This window comes from Podarcis vaucheri (assembly GCF_965113315.1).
Source record: "Podarcis vaucheri genome assembly, chromosome: 11".
Lineage (NCBI taxonomy): Eukaryota > Metazoa > Chordata > Lepidosauria > Squamata > Lacertidae > Podarcis > Podarcis vaucheri.
The window spans coordinates 18096361-18116994 of NC_138749.1; the positions used below are offsets into that span (position 1 = coordinate 18096361).

Consider the following 20634-nt stretch of genomic DNA (forward strand, 5'->3'; position numbering starts at 1 on the left):
CATTGATGCTTGTTCTGGCCAGGGCAGAAGGTGGAGGCAGGGAGGTTCAGGAATTTTTGCTGCAGCAGCACCTGGTTGGCTCTACCTGTATTAGAAACACCTTGACACAAGAGTCCTCCAAATCTGTAGCCGTGATGCACAGACTCTTCCGGTTTGCTCTTTCTATGACCATCTGAGTCCAGAGTCTGGTGTTAAGAATGAGCCTCATGCTCCCTTGATTTCGCATTACTATAAACAGGAGAAAAGGAACATTAGAAAGAAAGGCAGATAATATTTAAATCCCCTTTTCTTAATGGGGGAGATTTCGTCCAGTAGCACTGCAAAACTCAAGTTACTCAACTTCTGAAACTTAAGAACATAGGAAGAGTCTGCTAGATCAGGCAAATGGCTCAACGACTCCAGCATCCTGCTACCCTGGCTTTTAAAACCATGAGAAGTTTGGAATTCCCCATCTCCCCACCCCATCTGATGTCTGGGAATGCAATGTAGTAGAATAAATAAACTCAGTTATCCACTACTCCTAAATCGTCTAACTCAACTACTCACCATTTGTGACAAACATTCCCATTTCTTGAGAATGTTCAGTGTTTTGAATATCTCCATAGCCTGTCTGAATACATGATGGTGTACTATAAACCAAACTTTATGTCTGCAAATGACTCTCTCTAAAAGAGGAAGTACACAAAATTGATGAATATGTTCCTGTCTGCACAATACATTTATTTATTTATTTTTTAAAATCTACCCTTTATAAATGTTATAGTTTTGTCAATGGAGTATCCAAGTTGTTTATACGCAATTCATTTGTAATATATGTGATTCAACAATGTATTAGAAATGAATGTCAAACAAATGACTTGGATACTGCATTAATAAAGTTGTAAAATTTATAAAGGTTAGGATTTTTAAATGAATGTATTTTGCCAGTACGAACATATTCATAACTTTTGCAGATGTAATTGAATGTGTCAGTGTTTAATGTTTTAATGTTTGCACTATGCACAAGGAGTGCCTTTTGTCTTGTGTATGTGTAGGTTTCTTGCATGTGTTTATTTACCTATTTGGAAAAAGTAATAAAAAATACTGCAGCTGAATCATATATAAACCATGATGTATGCAAGCTTCCCGAGACATAGTGTGAACAATTAATAAACCAATTACTGAATAGGAGTTCATTTGATTAATTGACCCCTAATTTAACCCCCAATTTAAACAAATAAAATATCTGCTGGATTGTGATGTTTATATTCTAAATCCTTTGGCAATATGTTATAGCTGTAAATACAATTTGCTCGTCTTTGCACATTTTTCACATTGATAATTGACTATGGGGAAGCTGGACTTAATGGTGAAATTAATTCTTACTCAGTCTTGACTGCAGCATTCCACACTGATTGCTGGATGTATCATTAAGTCTCAGAGAGCCACTGCCTCTTTCAGTCCAGGATGATGATGCTTTATTAAATAAAAAGAGCCTGCAGTTGATCTAAAATGGGAAAATTTGATAAAATGGTCAATTCGGACATACACATATATTTTTTTAAAAAACTAAAACTTCTGTGTCATTTATATTCTTACTATTAAATAAAAATGTTTGGGGTTTTTTTAAAAAAGAAATGGCAATTAAATGGATTACTATAGCTTATTCACAAAACTTGAAAAGAAAAATAGAACAAATGTCGGAGAAACAACCTGTGGGTTATTTTATCACCTGTCAGACAACTATTGGGTACCTCATGGTCTGTTTTAACAAACCATGGTTTGTGTTATGTGCAGACCCGGTCATGGCCTGTTTTTCAAATATAACAGAAATTCCCCACCAATAAATCTTTTAGGAAAAGATATACCTGTAAGACATTGTGCTCTGTTTCTTCTCCTGTAGTAACTTCAACTTTATCCAATAAATATATTTGTGTCGGTTTGCTAGATACATAAGCAGCAGCTGATTCAACTAGTGTTGTATCCTTGGCAAAAAATGGCGCTATAGAGAAAGGAGAATAATGGAAAACCCTCAGGTTTCTATGAAAGGAAAACCTTGCAGTTTTATTGGCAGCCTGGCCACCATTTTGAATTCTCCACCTCCATCTAGTACGCTGGCCGAGACCCTACCTGCCTGAGCACTGTCCCACCAGAGCAGTACATGCTCCAATTATCTCTTCCTTGGACTACTACAATGGGCTCTATGTGGGGCTACCTTTCAAGGTGACTCGGAAACTACAATCAATCCAGAATGCAGCTGCTAGACTGGTGACTGGAAGCAGCTGCTAGGACCATATAATACCAATCCTAAAAGATCTACAGTGGCTCCCAGTACGTTTCCAAGCGCAATTCTAATTGTAATAATAATAATAATATGTTGTTCCTGGATGCCTGATTATCATCTTCCAAAGCAACTACTCTATTCCGAACTTAAAAATGGAAAGTGTAACGCTGGTGGTCAACAAAAGAGGTTTAAAGACTGTCTCAAGGCAAATCTAAAAAATGTAGTATAAACACCAACAATTGGGGGAAAGAGTTTGGATTTGATATCCCGCTTTATCACTGCCCTAAGGAGTCTCAAAGCAGCTAACAATCTCCTTTTCCCTTCCTCCCCCACAACAAACACTCTGTGCGGTGAGTGGGGCTGAGAGACTTCAGAGAAGGGTGACTAGCCCAAGGTCACCCAGCAGTTGCATGTGGAGGAGCAGGGAAGTGAACCCGGTTCACCAGATTATGAGTCCACCGCTCTTAACCACCACACCACACTGGCTCTTGCCTGCAAGCACTCCAATTGGAGAACAGCCTTTACCAAAAGTGTCATGGGGTTTGAAGACACTCAAACTCAGGACGCAAGGGAGAAACGTGCTAAGAGGAAGGCACGCTTGGCAAATCCACACCGTGATCAACTCCTGCCTGGAAACTGGTGTCCCCACTGTGGAAGGACGTGTGGATCCAGAATTGGCCTCCACAGTCACTTACGGACGCAATGTTAAAACTGTGTTTATGGAAGACAATCTTACTTGGTTATGAATGATTGCCAAAGAAGAAAAAGTATTCTTCTGAGGAGCTGAAGAATGGCAGCCAACTCACAGACAAAAATGCTGGAGGCTATTCAAGTAAAATCCTGAAGAGTGGCTTGTTTTCAGGGTGGGGGGAAGAAAGATTTCAGAATTTTTTTCAGAAAAATGTCATCTGAGAAATTTCCACTCAGTTCTGAGAGAGAGAGCATGATTTGTATGCAGTTGGACACAGGCTCAGACCCAGCATCTAGAGTCTGAAAAGGATCAAGCAGTAAGGGATTGGAAAGTCACTACCAGCTAGAGCAAAGAACACTGGTCTCAACTCTTGATTCCTGTAGAGAACCTTTGACCCTCCAGATGTTGCTGAAGAAAACACACATCAGCCCTAGGAAGCATGGCCAGTGGCGAGGGATGTAGTTGTAGTTCATCAACATCTGGAGGGCTATAGGATCCCGACATCTGCTGGAGTTGAACAGCAGAACAGTCTGAGGGCAAATCCACACCAGAAACTTGAAGCACATCCCACATGTGTTTGAAGCACGTGACCTCACCCAGAGAAACCTGGGGACTGTAGTTTTCACCTCACAGTGCTATGATTTGCAGTTCCCTTAAACTACATTTCCCAGGATTCTTTGGGGGAAAGTCACGTGCTTTTAAATGTGTTTTTGGCTACGCTTCATAATTAAGTGGGTCTTTTCCCTTGGATTACCACATGCAATCACAATATCATGAAGTGCAAAATGAAAGCTGCACGGTAACAAGTTAATGTTATTTATTTGGTAAGAAAGATCACCTACTTGTCTGCGGAGACCTGGTATGAAAACCTATAGGAGAAGTGGATTTTTTCCCATTGTTGCCACTTTCAGAATGCAGCTCTGAGGATTTTGCTGGCCTCTAGGAAAATTACAGGAAGGCATTGCAAGTGACAAAATCAGAACTACAACTGGGAGCATTTCAGATGCTGATATTTTACTTATTTTTAACAATTTAAAAATGAATGGCATTGTAAAATATGCAATGAGACAAGGAGCAGGTTATACTTGTATGATAGTATCCTGATTTTAATAAAGCAGGATAATGTGCAACTTTTGCAAACATCCTGTAGTAAAATATTCCAGGAATATTTTAGTAGTAAAATAATCCAGCAGATAATTCTCCTCCACAAGAAGCCTTGGTATACATTAGATTCTGGCCTATGTAAATTGAATTGGGTATCATTTTACTCTGATTTTAAAGTGTGATTTGTTCACTGTACTAAGCCAAGCATTATATCAATCTTTGCACAGAACATGAATAGTATCCTGCATTAACTAGAATTATGAGAGCTTTTTGAACTGTTCTAAATTAAGGGATATCTATAGTAAAGTCAGAACTTATAAATTACTGTATTGGGAACGTTGGATACAGACTTATCTAAGTCTTTTTACATGGTTTTCCCTCCCCAGAATGAGACAAAAATCTTTAAAACATACCAAAACTCTTTCTACTATATTTTCTCCAAACACAAAGTCAGAATGTCTACTGCTTGAGAAAGTTCTGCCTTCAGGTAGTTGGTTGCTTAAAAAGGAAAAAGAAAGAAAGAGTCAGGGGAGAAGAAGCCTAATCAACTTTTGAAAAAAGAAAATACAAGTAAATCTGATTCACATATATGTGTATTTGTGTTTGTTTTCCTGGAGTCCTGCCAGAAAAGCCTAGTGTCACCAATTATTATTTATTTTATGAATTGCTTATGATGGATGGGGCATCCATTTATTGAATGTGATTAAAGCAGATGTAAAACAATTGCATATATAAAAACCATTAAAACATTTGGCTAATATGAAAACAATTTAAAAATAAGGAAAAAATAACATAAAACAATTTTTAAAACCAACAGGTATGTATATAAAATCAATTTCAATTCTAATACGGATATCAATACAAATATCAAATCCAATACAAATGCAGACTACTTTTGAGTAGACCGTGTTGGAACCATTTGGATTTTATAGGACACCTCTTTAGGGCAATAGCTAGAGTGGCCAAGTTTCAAAGCCAGATGTTCTAAAGTAGCGGTTCTCAACCTGTGGGTCCCCAAATGTTGTTGGACTACAACTCCTATCATCCCTGAGCTCTGGCCTTGCTAACTAGGGGTGATGGGAGTTGTAGTTCAACAACATCTGGGGACCCACAGGTTGAGAAAGGCTGTTCTAAAGCCAGAGAAATGATAACTGGGCTGTTCAGAAGAAGATCCCTCCATAGACTGCTAGCCTCTGAGGTCCTCTAGTCCAATCCCCTTGCTCAGCGCAGGCCTCTGGCAACTAGAGTTTCCCTGACAGATGGACATCCAGCCTCTGCTTAAATACAGCACAGCACCATCCAAGACAAACAGTTCTTGCCATTACACAGTTTCTCCTAATGTTCAGCGGAAATCTGCTTCCTTGCCGTTTCCACCCATGAGTTCTAGTCCCGCCATCTGGAGCAAAAGGGAACAAGTCTGCTCTGCCATCTGCAGTGACAGCCTTCCAAATAATTGAAGACAATGATCATATCTCCCCTTGATCACCTTGTTCTCCAGGCTAAATGTACTCAGCTCTTTCAACTGCTCCTGGTTTCCAAAACCCTTTGTCATCCCGGTCATCCTGTTTGCTTAATGTCTAGTTTGCCAACAACTCACTTAACCTGTAGCATCCAGAACGAGGCAGAGTTCCATGCATTTAGTCAACACCTGGAAGCTGCTTCGGGGCCAGAACCACCAATCTTGCCCCCAAATATTTCTTCTCCGGATGCCCACATACCACTGCAACGTCAGAAAAAGGGAGTCTTCATGTGTACCGTGCAATTGTACACCTGTAGGTTCTCCATATTATCAGGACCCCTGTGAGTTTGGGGTTTCTGATGGTGTGGGCAGCCTATGCCTTTATAGCTCTTTGTGTGTGGACTTTGCTTTCTGATATTATGTGGGCATATGGGAGTGTGGCAGGAATGTACACAGACAATCATGGACAGGGCCCATTGGCAAAGGGGGTCTTTATTATTAAAGATACTTAAAAAGAAGAAGTAGGCTACTTGAGTGAATGTTTCGTTTCTTCCAGAACCATTTGCCACCCCCAAAATATTTCACTTAGCTTACCTTATTGTTTCAAGGCCTGAAATATGAAGAGATGGAAGCGGTTTTTCTGAGTCATCTGCCCACAAACAGGTGTCTCCAGATACCTAAAAACAATTAAACCAATTTGGCTTTTCTTGTTTTCTGAAAGCGTACACCGTTGCTGGATATGGCGCAACGCACTGAAGAAGTGTGCATGCACACGAAAGCTCATACCAAGAACTAACTTAGTTGGTCTTTAAGGTGCTACTGGAAGTATTTTTTTTTACTTTTTCATTTCATTATAGATCATCTCCCAGAAAGCCTTAATCCTTGGGCACGTCCACCAAATTAAGAACTTAATTTGTTCTGGAGGTCCGTTCTTAACTGAAACTGAAACTGTTCTTAACCTGAAGCACCACTTTAGCTAATGGGGCCTCCCGCTGCCGCCGCCACACCGCCGCTGAGCGATTTCTGTTCTCATCCTGAAGCAAAGTTCTTAACCCAAGGTACTATTTCTGAGTTAGCGGAGTCTGTACCCTGAAGTGTCTGTACCCTGAAGCGTCTGTAACCTGAGGTACCACTGTACTGCAATACTGAACTAGTACCCAATCCTTGTACTTCTTTGCAAGACATCTGGGAGATAAAAACCCAAGGTATTATGAATCATGTATGGAACAAGGCTTCCTATGTGTGCTATATTTTACCTCAGTGTCTGATTCGTGTTTATCGTCCAGGACATTTTCAATCTCAATCTTCTCTACCGGTTTGCGCAAAGGAACTTGCGGCGGTTGTAAGATGGCAGGCCTTAAAACATCCCGTTGTACATTTGTTGAAGGAAGACCTTGGAGAATAGAGAGAAACAGGGATTTTGTAAAAAAATTGTTATTTCTTGTTGCACACTCTTCTTGTACAAGGGTTTCTTAAAGTCACATAAACGAAGGAAAAACTAATCCTTAATTATGATAGTCATGCCAACTGAACTTCAGTCTTATTTTCACACTAGGAGCATTGCAGCTAGGTCACAGAATCACGAGGCTACGCATATACAATATATTTGAATCACACATCCACTCTGGCTAAGAATCATGGGAACTGTAGTTTGTTAAGAGTCCTAGGAATTGTAGTTCTGTGAAGGGTAAACTACAATCCCCAAGATTATTTGGGGAGAATGTACTGTAAATTAATGGTTTGTGCACAGCCATAATTTGAAGGGTTTTCAGCAGAGCCTGGGTGGACACTTATTAGGGAAGCTCTAGTAGGAGGTTTCCTGCATGGGCATGCAGTTGAACTAGATGACCTTGAAGTGCCTTCTAACTCCATCCTTTCTAGATTTTTCGAGGGAAGGTGGTTAAAAACATATTTTGCCCTTACATCTGTCCGCTAGAGCCAAAGCATATTTTGCAAATTTTCAAAATCCCACATGCATGGAAAAGCAAATAGGTCACAAAAGGGGCGCATGGTATACATGGTAAATTGAGAGATATATGATATGCCTGAACAACGGGTTTAAATGAGGTTCCTACAACCCTGTCTGCACAATCTGCAAGTCCTAGAAACTTCCTTCCAGTCTAGTTCCATGATCATCCACAAGCTAGGGGGCAGTGTGTCATACATGGCAGGATTTCATGTACAATAGAGGCTTTTCCGTAGTAATACCCTCTATTTCCTTCACTTCTAGTCCATATAAAGGGGCCTATGTAATAGCCCCATATAATGGTTCCATTAAAGGTAAAGGGACCCCTGACCATTAGGTCCAGTCGTGATCGACTCTAGGGTTGCGGCGCTCATCTTGCTTTATTGCCGAGGGAGCCAGCGTACAGCGTACAGGTCATGTGGCCAGCATGACCAAGCCGCTTCTGGCAAACCAGAGCAGCGCACGGAAATGCTGTTTACCTTCCCGCCGGAGCAGTACCTATTTATCTACTTGCACTTTGACATGCTTTCAAACTGCTAGGTTGGCAGGAGCAGGGACCGAGCAACGGGAGCTCACCCCGTCGCGGGGATTCGAACCGCCGACCTTCTGATCGGCAAGTCCTAGGCTCTGTGGTTTAACCCAGAATGCCACCCGCATCCCACAATGGTTCCATTACACTGTAATAACTGTACCTTTTTCTGTTTCTTTCACATCAGTGTTCTTTTGTAGTAGCGCTGAGGTCATGAATATGTTATTCTTCTTTACTGTAAAACAGTGCAAAGTGTTTAGCTAAATTGGTTTTCTTTTTTCCTCTTTCCTCTTTTTGTTTATTTTGTACTGAGTTTTACCAGTGAGTCAAAACTCCCTCAAGCACTGACAGAATAATAATAATAATAATAATAATAATAATAATAATAATAATAATAATAATAATAATAATACTATACTGGCCTACTAAATCACTGTTTAGTCATACTTTAATTTACCTGGCTGGGGTGGTGGAAATGTTGGAAGGATGTTAAAGGAAGATGATCTTGCTCTTTTGGGGGAAAGCACATTTTCTGGAAACACAAGAAGCAAATCATAATTTTCCCCAAGGGTATTTTACACTTATAACTTAAGCAAATGTAATTATGCCAGCATGTAAACACAATTATAGCACCATGTTTCTTTGATAAAAAAAACTTGGCGGATATATAGACTAAGGCAGCCTTCCCAAACTTGCTACCTTCCATATATTTTTGATTCCAACTCCTATCAACTGCAGTCAGGGTGACCATCCCCAATGGTCAGGGATGATGCAAATTTTATCCAAAACATCTAGAGGACACTTGGTTGGGGAAAGCTGAACTAAGCTTGAGATTATTCTTACAGTTTCTGCCCTACAACCATTCACATCCCACTGTTGTCCATTTCAAGCTATGCTTAACTAAGTACAGTGGTACCTCAGGTTAAGTACTTAATTCGTTCTGGAGGTCCATACTTAACCTGAAACTGTTCTTAACCTGAAGCACCACTTTAGCTAATGGGGCCTCCTGCTGCCGCCGGGCCGCCGGAGCACGATTTCTGTTCTCATCCTAAAGCAAAGTTCTTAACCTGAAGCACTATTTCTGGGTTAGCGGAGTGTGTAACCTGAAGCGTATGTAACCCGAGGTACCACTGCACCTTTGAAATCAGTGGGAATTAAAACGTGCTGTTCAGCATTTAATTCCAACTGAGTGAGTACAATTTGAAACCAGGTAGAATAAGGGGTTTACTCTCAATGTACAATACAGTACTGGAAAGGGAAATGGGCAAAGAAGTCATACCTCTGTATGACTGGGAGTCAGAAGTTTGAAAAGAAAAAGATGACGATCTTGGACGTTTTCTGGAACAACCAGTGGAAACTAAAAGGGGGGGAAACATAGTACACATCATCATGCACTGCAATTCCTTTCAACCTCAGCAATACAACAGCCCAAAGGAATCAAACCCAAGGATACACAGCGTGGCATAGTGGTTAGATTGTCAGACTAGGATGTGGGAGACCAAGGTTCAAATCCTCCCTCAGTTCACCGTGTTAAGTTGTGGGTGAACATATCAGACGACACAGCAATTCTTCAAACAGCTCTTGTTTATTCACAGGCCAGGACAGAACTGAACTGAAGGGTTCAGTCAGCCTGCTTATATAGAGCTCCAGTACAATGTAACTGTAACAATTTTCTAAAACTATCCAATCACTGAACGTCACTTTCGATCCCTTATTTGCATAACTATCTACAGTATCCCCCTGCTGGCCCAGGGTAAGAACTTCAGTACATAACACACCGGGTGACCTTGGGCCAGCCATTGCCTCTCAGCAGCCTAACGTACCTCACAGGGCTGTTTGGGAGATTAAATGAGAACCATGTATGAGACCTTGAGCTCCTTTGAGAAACAGGTGGGAAATAAATGCATTTTTTTTAAAAAAAAAAAAAGCAATAAAGACTCTACAACCTGAAAAAAGAGACAAACCACGTGCTTTCGTAACCCCCCCAAAAAAAATATTTAATACAATTTATTATTAAAATAAAAAAGATCCTTGCCACTTCCCCCAGGTGGTAAGGACCTATGTGATCAGTCCTCTACGTGGAGAGAGACGGGGCTGTTACGGGGATTAAATGATGAGCAGGAGAACTGTGTATGTCACCTTGAGTTGCTTGGGAAAAAAGATGGACTATAAATGCAATAGTAAATAAATAAATAAGGCTGTCTTGTGATTGTCAGAAGACGGCTGATAAATTAAGGGTTCTCCCTAAACAAGGGGAGATTATCCTAGGGTTACAAGTATATTATATTTGAATAATTAAATTATAATTAAAATCTACTGCATGTTGAGGAAGTTGTCCAAGAGAGAGCACGCTCTTGTCCATATCCCACCGATGACTAAGATAATCACATGTCCTGGTTTGCAGAGGCCAGAGAACAGCCCTTTATTCAAAAGGCTGAATAAAACATGTTTTGTAGATATAGCTCTTTTTTCATAGGAATGCAGGTGCTGGGTGTGCAGGGACCCTACTTACAAAAAAAAAGGGACAAGAATATATTTAGCTGCTTAGTCTCAGGTTTGATGCCATATCAGATTTGGTGCCAAACCAGAAGCAATACAGATATTTATTGACATGAAAAATCCTGAGGCAGAGGATTGCATCTAGGTGATGTGTTGGTGCTCTGGGTTGGTGACTAAGGTGATTACCTATCTGTTAAATAAAAACGATACTATGTACCGTATTTTTCACTCTATAACACGCACCTGACCATAACACGCACGTAGTTTTTAGAGGAGGAAAATCCGTAGGCATGCCACCTGTAGGCATTCCCTCCATAACATGCACAGACATTTCCCCTTACTTTCTAGGAGGAAAAAAGTGAGTGTTATGGTGCAAAAAATACGGTACTTTATAACCAGTTGGTGTTGGAAGCTTTCTTAACAAAAATAAATGATTACATTAAAAATACATATATTGTTATTATTTTATTTTTAATAAAGTAATAATAATAATTTTAAAAATGTGCACCCCACCCTCAAGGCCATTATTTATCATAATTATCCTACTTTCCAAAAATGTAACACTTCTTGAGATGGTTTGACCCCTTTCTGTTTTAACAATACCAATTCCACAAATAGTTTTCATATCTCCTCAAAGTCATTCTCTTCCGTATTCCCCTTCCTACTTTGACAGCACACGTTAATTTATTGTTAATCGCTATATCCCACACTTCTTTATACCACACTTCTATTTGGAATCCACCTTGCTTTCCCCATTTCCTAGCTAGGATAATTCTTGCCGCCTGATTACCTTTTTCGGTCTTGCACACAGGATCTTCTGCAGGCCTCTGGACAGAAAGAGAGAGTAGTCAGCCCTCAGTTGAGGATTGCCAGATGTCAGTTATTTTAAGAAAGACCCCTAGTTGGACACTGATTTTTGCAGACCCTGGAAATATGTGTAACAGAATGCATAGCAGAAACTGAGGCTCAGTCTTGATCATGAACAGATCATGTTGGAGTTTTCATCGGCCCCACCTCAGTGGCAAAAGTAGACAGGGCAACACATGTGACTCTTAGCCTTGTGCAATAGACTACAGTGGCACCTCAGGTTAAGAACTTAATTCGTTCCGGAGGTCCGTTCTTAACTTGAAACTGTTCTTAATATGAAGCACCACTTTAGCTAATGGGGCCTCCCGCTGCTGCTGCACCGCCGGAACACGATTTCTGTTCTCATCCTGAAGCAAAGTTCTAAACCCAAGGTACTATTTCTGGGTTAGCAGAGTCTGTAACCTGAAGCGTTTGTAACCTGAAGCGTATGTAACCCGAGGTACCACTGTATTTTCTACACACACTAACACTTTCATCTGTCTCCTTCATCCAGACCAGAAAGAGACATTAACAGAGCTTAACAACATATTCTAGCCACACAAAAACACTCAGTGTGTAAAATACAGCCACTGAGGGGACATGGACTGGGGAGAGGGGAGTGTCCTAGGAAGACTTCCAGGGGGCAGAGACCTCTAGGGTTGCATTTGCCCCCCAGGGCCTGAGATTCCCCACCGCTGCTCTGCATGCATTCAGAGTACAGTGGTACCTCGGGTTAAGAACTTAATTCGTTCCGGAGGTCCATTCTTAACCTGAAACTGTTCTTAACCTGAAGCACCACTTTAGCTAATGGGGCCTCCCACTGTCGCTGCGCCACCGCCACGCAATTTTTGTTCTCATCCTGAAGTAAAGTTCTTAACCTGAGGTACTATTTCTGGGTTAACGGAGTCTGTAACCTGAAGCATCTTTAACCTGAAGCATCTGTAACCCAAGGTACCACTGTACAGTCATACCTCAGGTTAAATATGCTTCAGGTTGAGCGATTTCAGGTTACGCTCCGTGGTGACCCGGAAGTAACGGAATGCGTTACTTCCGGATTTCGCCACTCGCGGATGCGCAGACGCTCAAAATGACGCCACGCGCATGTGCGGAAGCAGCAAATCGCGACCCGCGCACGCACAGATGCGAGTTGCGTTTGCTTCAGGATGCAAACGGGGCTCCGGAACGGATCCCATTCGCATCCAGAGGTACCACTGTAACTTCTAAAGAAGGGGTAGGCAACCTAAGGGCCGTGGGCCGGATGCGGCCCAATCACCTTCTCAATCCGGCCTGCGGACGGTCTGGGAATCAGTGTGTTTTTACACGAGTAGAATGTGTCCTTTTATTTAAAACGCATCTCTGGGTTATTTGTGGGGCATAAGAATTTGTTCATCCCCCCCAAAAAAATATAGTCCAGCTCCCCACAAATTCTGAGGGACAGTGGACTACCCTCCTGCTGCAAAAGTCTGCTGCCCCCTGTTCTAAACTCTGCTACTATGGCTGGGAACCCAGGTTTTCCAGGATTCCTGATTGCACATCTGCCCCAGGTGTGTACAGATGTATCTATGTATGCAGACTCTCTGCTGAACCCACATAGGCCTGCTGTTGTGGTCCTGCGCCTCCCACCTTGCGCCCTGACTCACCCCAGATGTGTTGTCAGGAGAAATGCAAGAAGGGGAGGCTTCCGTTCGTACCTTGCAAGGGCGTTCCTTCTTGAAAACAAATATGGGCTGTGCAATCACGGATCTGCCTTGGGAAAGAAGAAAGACTCCATATTAAACAGTGTGTGAATTCAAATAAAGTTTCCTTTTGCACAATATAAATATAACATGTTTTCATTGATTTGGGATTTCTGAACAGAACTCAGCTATTCTGGGAACGCAATATTTCATCTTTTGATACCATGCCCTCTTCAAATACACACCATTGCTTTTTCTGTTATCTTTCAGGGATGCAGCTGTACTAGATGAAAAAATGTATTTATTATCGGGGACGTGGGTGGCGCTGTGGGTTAAACCACAGAGCCTAGGACTTGCTAATCAGAAGGTCGGTGGTTTGAATCCCCGCAATGGGGTGAGCTCCTGTTGCTCGGTCCCAGGTCCTGCCCACCTAGCAGTTCGAAAGCACGTCAAAGTGCAAGTAGATAAATAGGTACCACTCCGGTGGGAAGGTAAATGGCATTTCCGTGCACTGCTCTGGTTCACCAGAAGCAGCTTAGTCATGCTAGCCACATGACCCGGAAGCTGTACGCCGGCTCCCTTGGCCAATAAAGCGAGATGAGCACTGCAACCCCAGAGTTGGTCACGACTGGACCTAATGGTCAGGGGTCCCTTTACCTTTACCTTATTTTTACCTTTGTATTCTCTAAAGCAGCTTTGTACTAGATGGGGCGGGGGAATGTGTTTATTGTTGTGTATTTGATGTTTCTATTCTCCAAAACAGGTTTGGGACCTTTGCCTAATGATAGGGACGGTTCTGGTAGCAGGAGCAGCTCAGATGGTGCTCCAGTTGCCCCATAATCACCTTGTTTCAACATAGGATGTGTGGTCCAATTCAGCCATTTGCCTGACTGGGGCCTCAGAAAGTGGCAGGGAAACAGCACCCAGAAACACCTCTTACAACGACTTGTTCATCTTGAAGGACAAGTTGTGGCTCATCCTCTCAGCCTCAAAGAAGGTGCCTTTGCCCCACCTGTGCAACATTAACATACATCCACCCAATCGCTTTGCTGTTTCTTGGCCCACCGGTTTCCTTTGCAGTGGAAACCTGCGCTTCAGCCTGAGTCCATTGCCTCTGGCTTCTCTTTGGTAGTGTGTCCCATGCATGCAGCCTCTTTTCATCCTCACTCAACGGCATGGGATGCCTGCACAAATGTCCAATTTCCATGTCATACAAAACTATTCTATTTCAACATCATCTATAGGACCTTCTGCAGATACCATTTTAGCAGGTGATCCATTCAACACACTATAGCAGGGATTAGCAAACTTTATCAGCAGGGGGCTGGTCCACTGTCCCTCAGACCTTGTGGGGGGGCGGACTATATTTTGGAAAAAAATATGATTGAATTCCTATGCCCCACAAACAACCCAGAGATGCATTTTAAATAAAAGCACACATTCTACTCATGTAAGAACACCAGGCAGACCCCACAAATAAACTAGAGATGCATTTTAAATAAAAGGACACCTTCTACTCATGTAAAAACACGCTGATTCCCAGACCGCCTGCGGGCCAGATTTAGAAGGCGATTGGTCCGGATCTGGCCCTGGGCCTTAGTTTGCCTACCCATGCGCTATAGAAATTGGGCCTTCAGTGTCCTGACACCTACCATGTGAAATTCTCTCTTATTAAATATTAGACAGGTGCTGTCCCTTTCCCAGTCTGCATCTGTATTGGAACTATTTCCAGATGTTTTTAGGTGTATCAATTAATGTTTTTGCTGCCCTGGGCCTCTATGGGAGGAAGGGCATAATATGAATTTAATTAATAATGATAATGATAGTAAGTGTTGTTCTCAAATCAACAGCAAGCAATTTTAGGTGCTTCTCTTCATCTTCCTAAAAGTAACTTAATAGATGTAACGGCAGGGTTAAAACTGAGCAAGGATGCAATTATGGCCCATGTACCCATCTTTAAACAAACCACAGTTTGGTTATATATGCAACTCTATTTAAAGAAAAGGAATAATGAACTATTTCTCCTGAGCTGTTAATGATTACAGCTCAGTCAAATTGCACAGAGGCAGAATTCTGCATGTGGAGGTAGTTATTGATAACTTAACCGCATGTTTTTTTAAAAACAGAGATAGATTTGACTGCACCCCACAAAGGTATAATTTGTGAAGCCACCCCGCAAGCTTGTATAATTTATATGAGCATTGCTCAAGTGAAACTTATTAAAATCAAGGGAAGTAATAGTGCCACTGTATTCTGCTCTGGTCAGACCACACCTGGAGTACTGTGTCCAGTTCTGGGCACCACAATTCAAGAAGGACACTGACAAACTGGAACGTGTCCAGAAGAGGGCAACCAAAATGGTCAAAGGCCTGGAAACGATGCCTTATGAGGAACGGCTAAGGGAGCTGGGCATGTTTAGCCTGGAGAAGAGGAGGTTAAGGGGTGATATGATAGCCATGTTCAAATATATAAAAGGATGTCACATAGAGGAGGGAGAAAGGTTGTTTTCTACTGCTCCAGAGAAGCGGACACGGAGCAATGGATCCAAACTACAAGAAAGAAGATTCCACCTAAACATTCGGAAGAACTTCCTGACAGTAAGAGCTGTTCGACAGTGGAATTTGCTGCCAAGGAGTGTGGTGGAGTCTCCTACTTTGGAGGTCTTTAAGCAGAGGCTTGACAACCATATGTCAGGAGTGCTCTGATGGTGTTTCCTGCTTGGCAGGGGGTTGGACTCGATGGCCCTTGTGGTCTCTTCCAACTCTATGATTCTATGATTCTATGATTCTATGAAAATATTCATCAATTCACCACACAGACAGTTAAGAAACTTTATATAGAGCTTGGCTTAGCTAGCATAACCATTTAATGTTGGAACATTCTGAAATAGTTGCCAAATACAGATTGGACACTTCCTTTCCAGGGTATTTAAAAATATTTATAATATATATTTAATCTTTCAGTGTACAGTATATGTGTGCATATATGAATAGTCCCCAGAGTATCTGGGATCATCCTTATAAAACCTATGCAATCAAATATATTTTGTTCTCATAAAACCAGCTGCAAAAATGTGGAATGGGTTGTTAATTATAACATGAAATAATATTATAGCCCAATGGGGAAGTGACTATGCACAGCACTGCAGGAAAGCAATAAATCAGGCATTTGGTATTTGCCTATGCATGCTCAACTGTGTGTAGCATTCAGACGTCCCATTTCATCAGATGGTAGAGTAATAATAATAATTTTAATAATAATTTATTATTTATACTCTGCCCATCTGGCTGGCTTTCCCCAGCCACTCTGGACAGCTCCCAACAGAATATTAAAGACACAAAAAAAATCTAGCATAAAAAACTTCCCTAAACAGGGCTGCCTTCAGATGTCTTCTAAAAGTCAGATATTTATTTCCTTGACATCAGATGGGAGGGCATTCTACAGGGTGGGTGCCACTCCCAAGAAGGCCCTCTGCCTGGTTCCCTGTAACCTCACTTCTCGCAGTGAGGGAACTGCCAGAAGGCCCTTGGTGCTGGACCTCATTGTCCGGGCTGAACGATGGAGGTGGAGACACTCCTTCAGGTATACTGGGCCGAGGCCGTTTAGGGCTTTAAAGGTCAGCACCAACACATTGAATTGTGCTCGGAAACGTACACTGGGAGCCGATGTAGGTCTTTCAGGACTGGTGTTATATGGTCTTGGTGGCCACTCCCAGTCACCAGTCTAGCTGCCGCATTCTGGATTAGTTGTAGTTTCCGGGTCACCTTCAAAGGTAGCCCCACGTAGGGTCAGGAACAGTGTGTCAAGTGCATGGCAAGGATGTTGAACTAGCTAGGCCTTTGGTGCCTGATCCAGGGAGGCTCATCTTATGGTCTTAAAAATGCCTTTGTTTTTGTTAGTATTAATATGTCGAAAAATCAAAAGGGAGCTTTCATTCTCATCTGCTCTTCCAATGACAAGTGCTTCTGCCGTGATCTAATATATAAGGCAGTCTGCATGCATACACACACTCTCAGATACTGTCTGGTCTCAGCCAAATGAAGGGAATCCTCTTCAATTTGTCAACCCACATAGTTTTAAAGATCCTGCAGCAGGGTGTAGGTGCTTCAGGGTGAAACCTGAAGTACGACTCTTAAACCCAAATGTCTGCGACATCAGTCCTTTTTATGTTCTCTGTAGCAACTTGCATTCTAATATGAAAACCACCTTGACCTGGAGTAAAATTAATTCTTTTTTTTAAAGTAGTAGGCATAAGTAGCTGAAGATGGTTAGAAATGGGAGGATATGTCCATTTCATTTTATCCTTTTTCCAATTTTAAGTTTCGTTCTCTGCATTTCCACATCACTCTGCATTTTTTAAAAAAATCACAAAAATCCACGTGCATTTTAGTGCGAATTTCTCCTAATATACAGTGGTACCTCGGGGTACATATGCTTCAGGTTACATACGCTTCAGGTTGCAGACTCCACTAACCCAGAAATAGTACCTCGGGTTAAGAACTTTGCTTCAGGATGAGAACAGAAATCGTGCTCCGGTGGCGCGGCGGCAGCAGGAGGCCCCATTAGCTAAAGTGGTGCTTCAGGTTAAGAACAGTTTCAGGTTAAGAACGGACCTCTGGAATGAATTAAGTACGTAACCCGAGGTACCACTGTACACACAATTTTTTTGCAAAACATGTAGAAAATACTAATATAATGTATTTTCAACAATATGTGCAATTTTATGCACACCTTGCTCTGTGCGCCTATGCATTTTTAGATACATTACTTGGTTGCTTTGCAAAACTTCGGAGAAGAAGTTCTGAAGGGTTTGTGTATTATTTTGCAAAGAGTGACTTTGGCATGCTCTCCTTCAAACGCGACCTGAATCAGATTTCTCTACTGTGTCTACTTAGGCTAGAGCAGTTCTGGTGCTGCTCAAACTCAGCAGAGGGCAGTAGTGTCCAGCCCATTGCAGATGCCTTACAGTTTTCTCATCTTTGACTGTAACCTTAAAACTAGAATGGGGAAGCTGCGGGGAACCTAAAGCAGCTGTTGGATTCCAACTCCTCCAGCCAGCATGGAATGATATCCAGGGATGATGGGAGTTGAAGTCCGACAACATCTAGAGGTCTGCAGGCCCCCCAGGCTTACCTACAAGGCTTACTAGCCTCATCATTCAGAGTTTTCTTTTAACAAGAACAAAGTCTATCATCTTTCCCAGTGGTCTCTTCCTCCGGCTTTCTTTAGGAAGGCTAAAGTTCAAGCATTAGATGGGGCCACACATTTTTATCATGGAAAAGCAGAAACGTTTTAGCCTTGTGACTTTAAAACATATTGCACTAACAAAAAGCAAAACAAAACAAAATAAAGGGAAGGGGGGAAAGGATGTGGGAAACCAAATAACAGACTCACTTTGGACAACCATGAGAGAATGACTGTTTACTAAAAGCTGGAAGGCCGTAGGAAGCTGGCAAGGATCAGAAATGTTCTGTGCCAGAATTAGGAGCAGGGGAAAACAAACTGTTGCAATAGCTGAAAGCTCAGATCTGGGAGGAACTGAGGGAGTGTTTCTGAGTGGCTGCATTTCTGACTGGCAGAAAAATCAGGAGACTAAGATATCACAGTATGTTATAAACAGTAAAGGACTTATTCTAGTCAGGGTGGGTGGGAGGAAACACATATGTCTAGGGTAGGCACTTATATATTACTTCCAAAAGGAAATGTATTATCAAAACAGAGGGCACATTAAATTTTCATATGCTAACATGCACACTGGTGCAAATATAGAAACAGGGCCCCTCCAGACCACTGGCATATTGTTGGTGCATTCTGCAACATATTCTTCACACAATGCATTAGTACATTAGTAGTGGATTTATTCTGCTTTTTTCCCCTGCTGTGATACATCCTCAATGCCACCTCCTTATTGCTGCCTATGGCAGAACAAAAGTGGAACAAAAGTGAACCAAAAGATTTACGGTATAAAACGTGGCAGGGTCTCAGCAGGAAGCTATGGGATATGCACAGACTGGAAACGAAGCAGTGTGTCCATCCCAAAATTTCTGCAGGTGCAAAGTATATGGAAAGCAGTATCTGGTATGACCACCCCAGTAGCACAAATCATCCAGAATGCATGATAACAATGGCATCCGGTCCATGATTACTCTAACTTAGAAAGAAATGCAAAACATCTCACCACAGTGTGAGCAACTGAAACATGGCAGTAAACTGCTAGTTGTTTAGAGTATTATTATTGTGTATATATATTTTTAACAGCCAGGGAAAAGGAGTGGTGTTGTGGAATTTTCAACCCCAGGTGCCAAATTAAGTTGGCTGGCTTTGGCTACTGTGCACCTTTACCGGAAACAAGACTACCGTTTGCAAACAGTCTTGGGCCAAGCCAGGAAACATACAGGCACAAACCTGCCGGCACATTTTATATTATAGTTAAAGCCCACATTCGCGAGCTCACGAAAGCATCAAGGTTATATAGGGTTGCCGAGGTTATATAGGGTTGGACATAGCCGGGATTTGGCCTTTGGAAGCAGGATTCAGTGGAAATTGATGCTATGTCCAGGAAAATCGCGCTTTTTTGATATTTTGCAAAACAACTTTGGCAACAACTTTGCCCAAAAAAAGTTCAACAACTTTTGTGTCCAGATTTTCACTTTTTGAAATATGGCAACCCTAAAATAATTTTCTCATTTTTACCCCGTAAGAAACAACAACAACCCAGTCTTGAGACAACCTAGCATGTGAGGAGATGACCCCAGATGACCAAAATAGTGAGGCAAGTCCAATGCATCTATATCTATATGTACTGTGTTGCCCGCTGATTCTCCCATGCAAATATTGACACACACACACACACAAACACACATGGCCGTTTTCCTCTCCATTGGGCTTGCTTCTGTTTTCCAAACCTCGCTGACAGGGACACAAGAAGCTGATTTTGAATGAGTCAGATTATTGGTCCATCTAGTTCGCTATTGTTTATACCAGGGGTAGCTAACCTGCTGACCTCCAGATGTCATTGAACCACAATCCCTATCGTCCCTAACCATTGGCCGTACTGGCTGGGGGTGATGGGAACTGCAGTCCATCCATATCTGGAGGACACCATGTTGATGTCTACTCTGGCTGGAGGTGGCTCTCCAGCGTTTCAGGCATAGGTCTCTCCCAGCCATACCTGGAAATGCCCAGGATTTAAATTAGGACCTTCTACATTCAGAGCAAATGTCTACCACTGAGCTTCTACAGCAAGCATGGCCTTAATACACATTTGGAGTGAATCTTTGTTCCAGAATGAGAACATCTCATGTGCATGGGGAGAAGATAAGAGCTTTAGTGATGGCTGCAGAATGAAACTATGGTGGGACAGATGGAAGCAAATAGAAAGGACTGTTCTCCTTCTAACAGTGCCAGCTCATTTGGCAGCCATCTGAGACTATCAGCCAGCTTTAAGGGAGGCAGAAGAGACACATGGCTTGATCTCTTCTGTTGACAAAAGCAGGAGTCGTCCACAAACAGGCACAGTCGTTCACAGAGGCACTCCGCCCTACGAAGACCCATAGGGAGCAAAAGGCAGTGAACGAGGCAAAGGCAAGGGGTGGAGGCAA

The 20634-nt window shown here is 42.2% G+C and overlaps 1 protein-coding gene across 6 annotated transcripts in view; it reads right to left on the reverse strand.

Annotated features, from left to right (window-relative positions):
* RANBP3L (RAN binding protein 3 like) overlaps positions 1-20634 on the reverse strand; it is a 44532-nt gene that overhangs the window by 16072 nt on the left and 7826 nt on the right. For 2 of the 6 annotated variants that reach the window (XM_082242024.1, XM_082242023.1), the window contains exons 2-13: positions 12998-13104; positions 11302-11338; positions 9292-9369; positions 8470-8544; positions 8176-8247; positions 6774-6910; positions 6112-6194; positions 4472-4556; positions 3797-3893; positions 1848-1981; positions 1366-1486; positions 86-228 (exon numbers count right to left, since the gene is read on the reverse strand). In XM_082242024.1, the coding sequence (XP_082098150.1) occupies positions 86-228; positions 1366-1486; positions 1848-1981; positions 3797-3893; positions 4472-4556; positions 6112-6194; positions 6774-6910; positions 8176-8247; positions 8470-8544; positions 9292-9369; positions 11302-11338; positions 12998-13104 (1169 nt within the window). The remainder of the gene's footprint in view (positions 1-85; positions 229-1365; positions 1487-1847; positions 1982-3796; positions 3894-4471; positions 4557-6111; positions 6195-6773; positions 6911-8175; positions 8248-8469; positions 8545-9291; positions 9370-11301; positions 11339-12997; positions 13105-20634) is intronic. The other 4 variants (XM_082242025.1, XM_082242026.1, XM_082242027.1 and 1 more) reach the window with 4 other exon arrangements.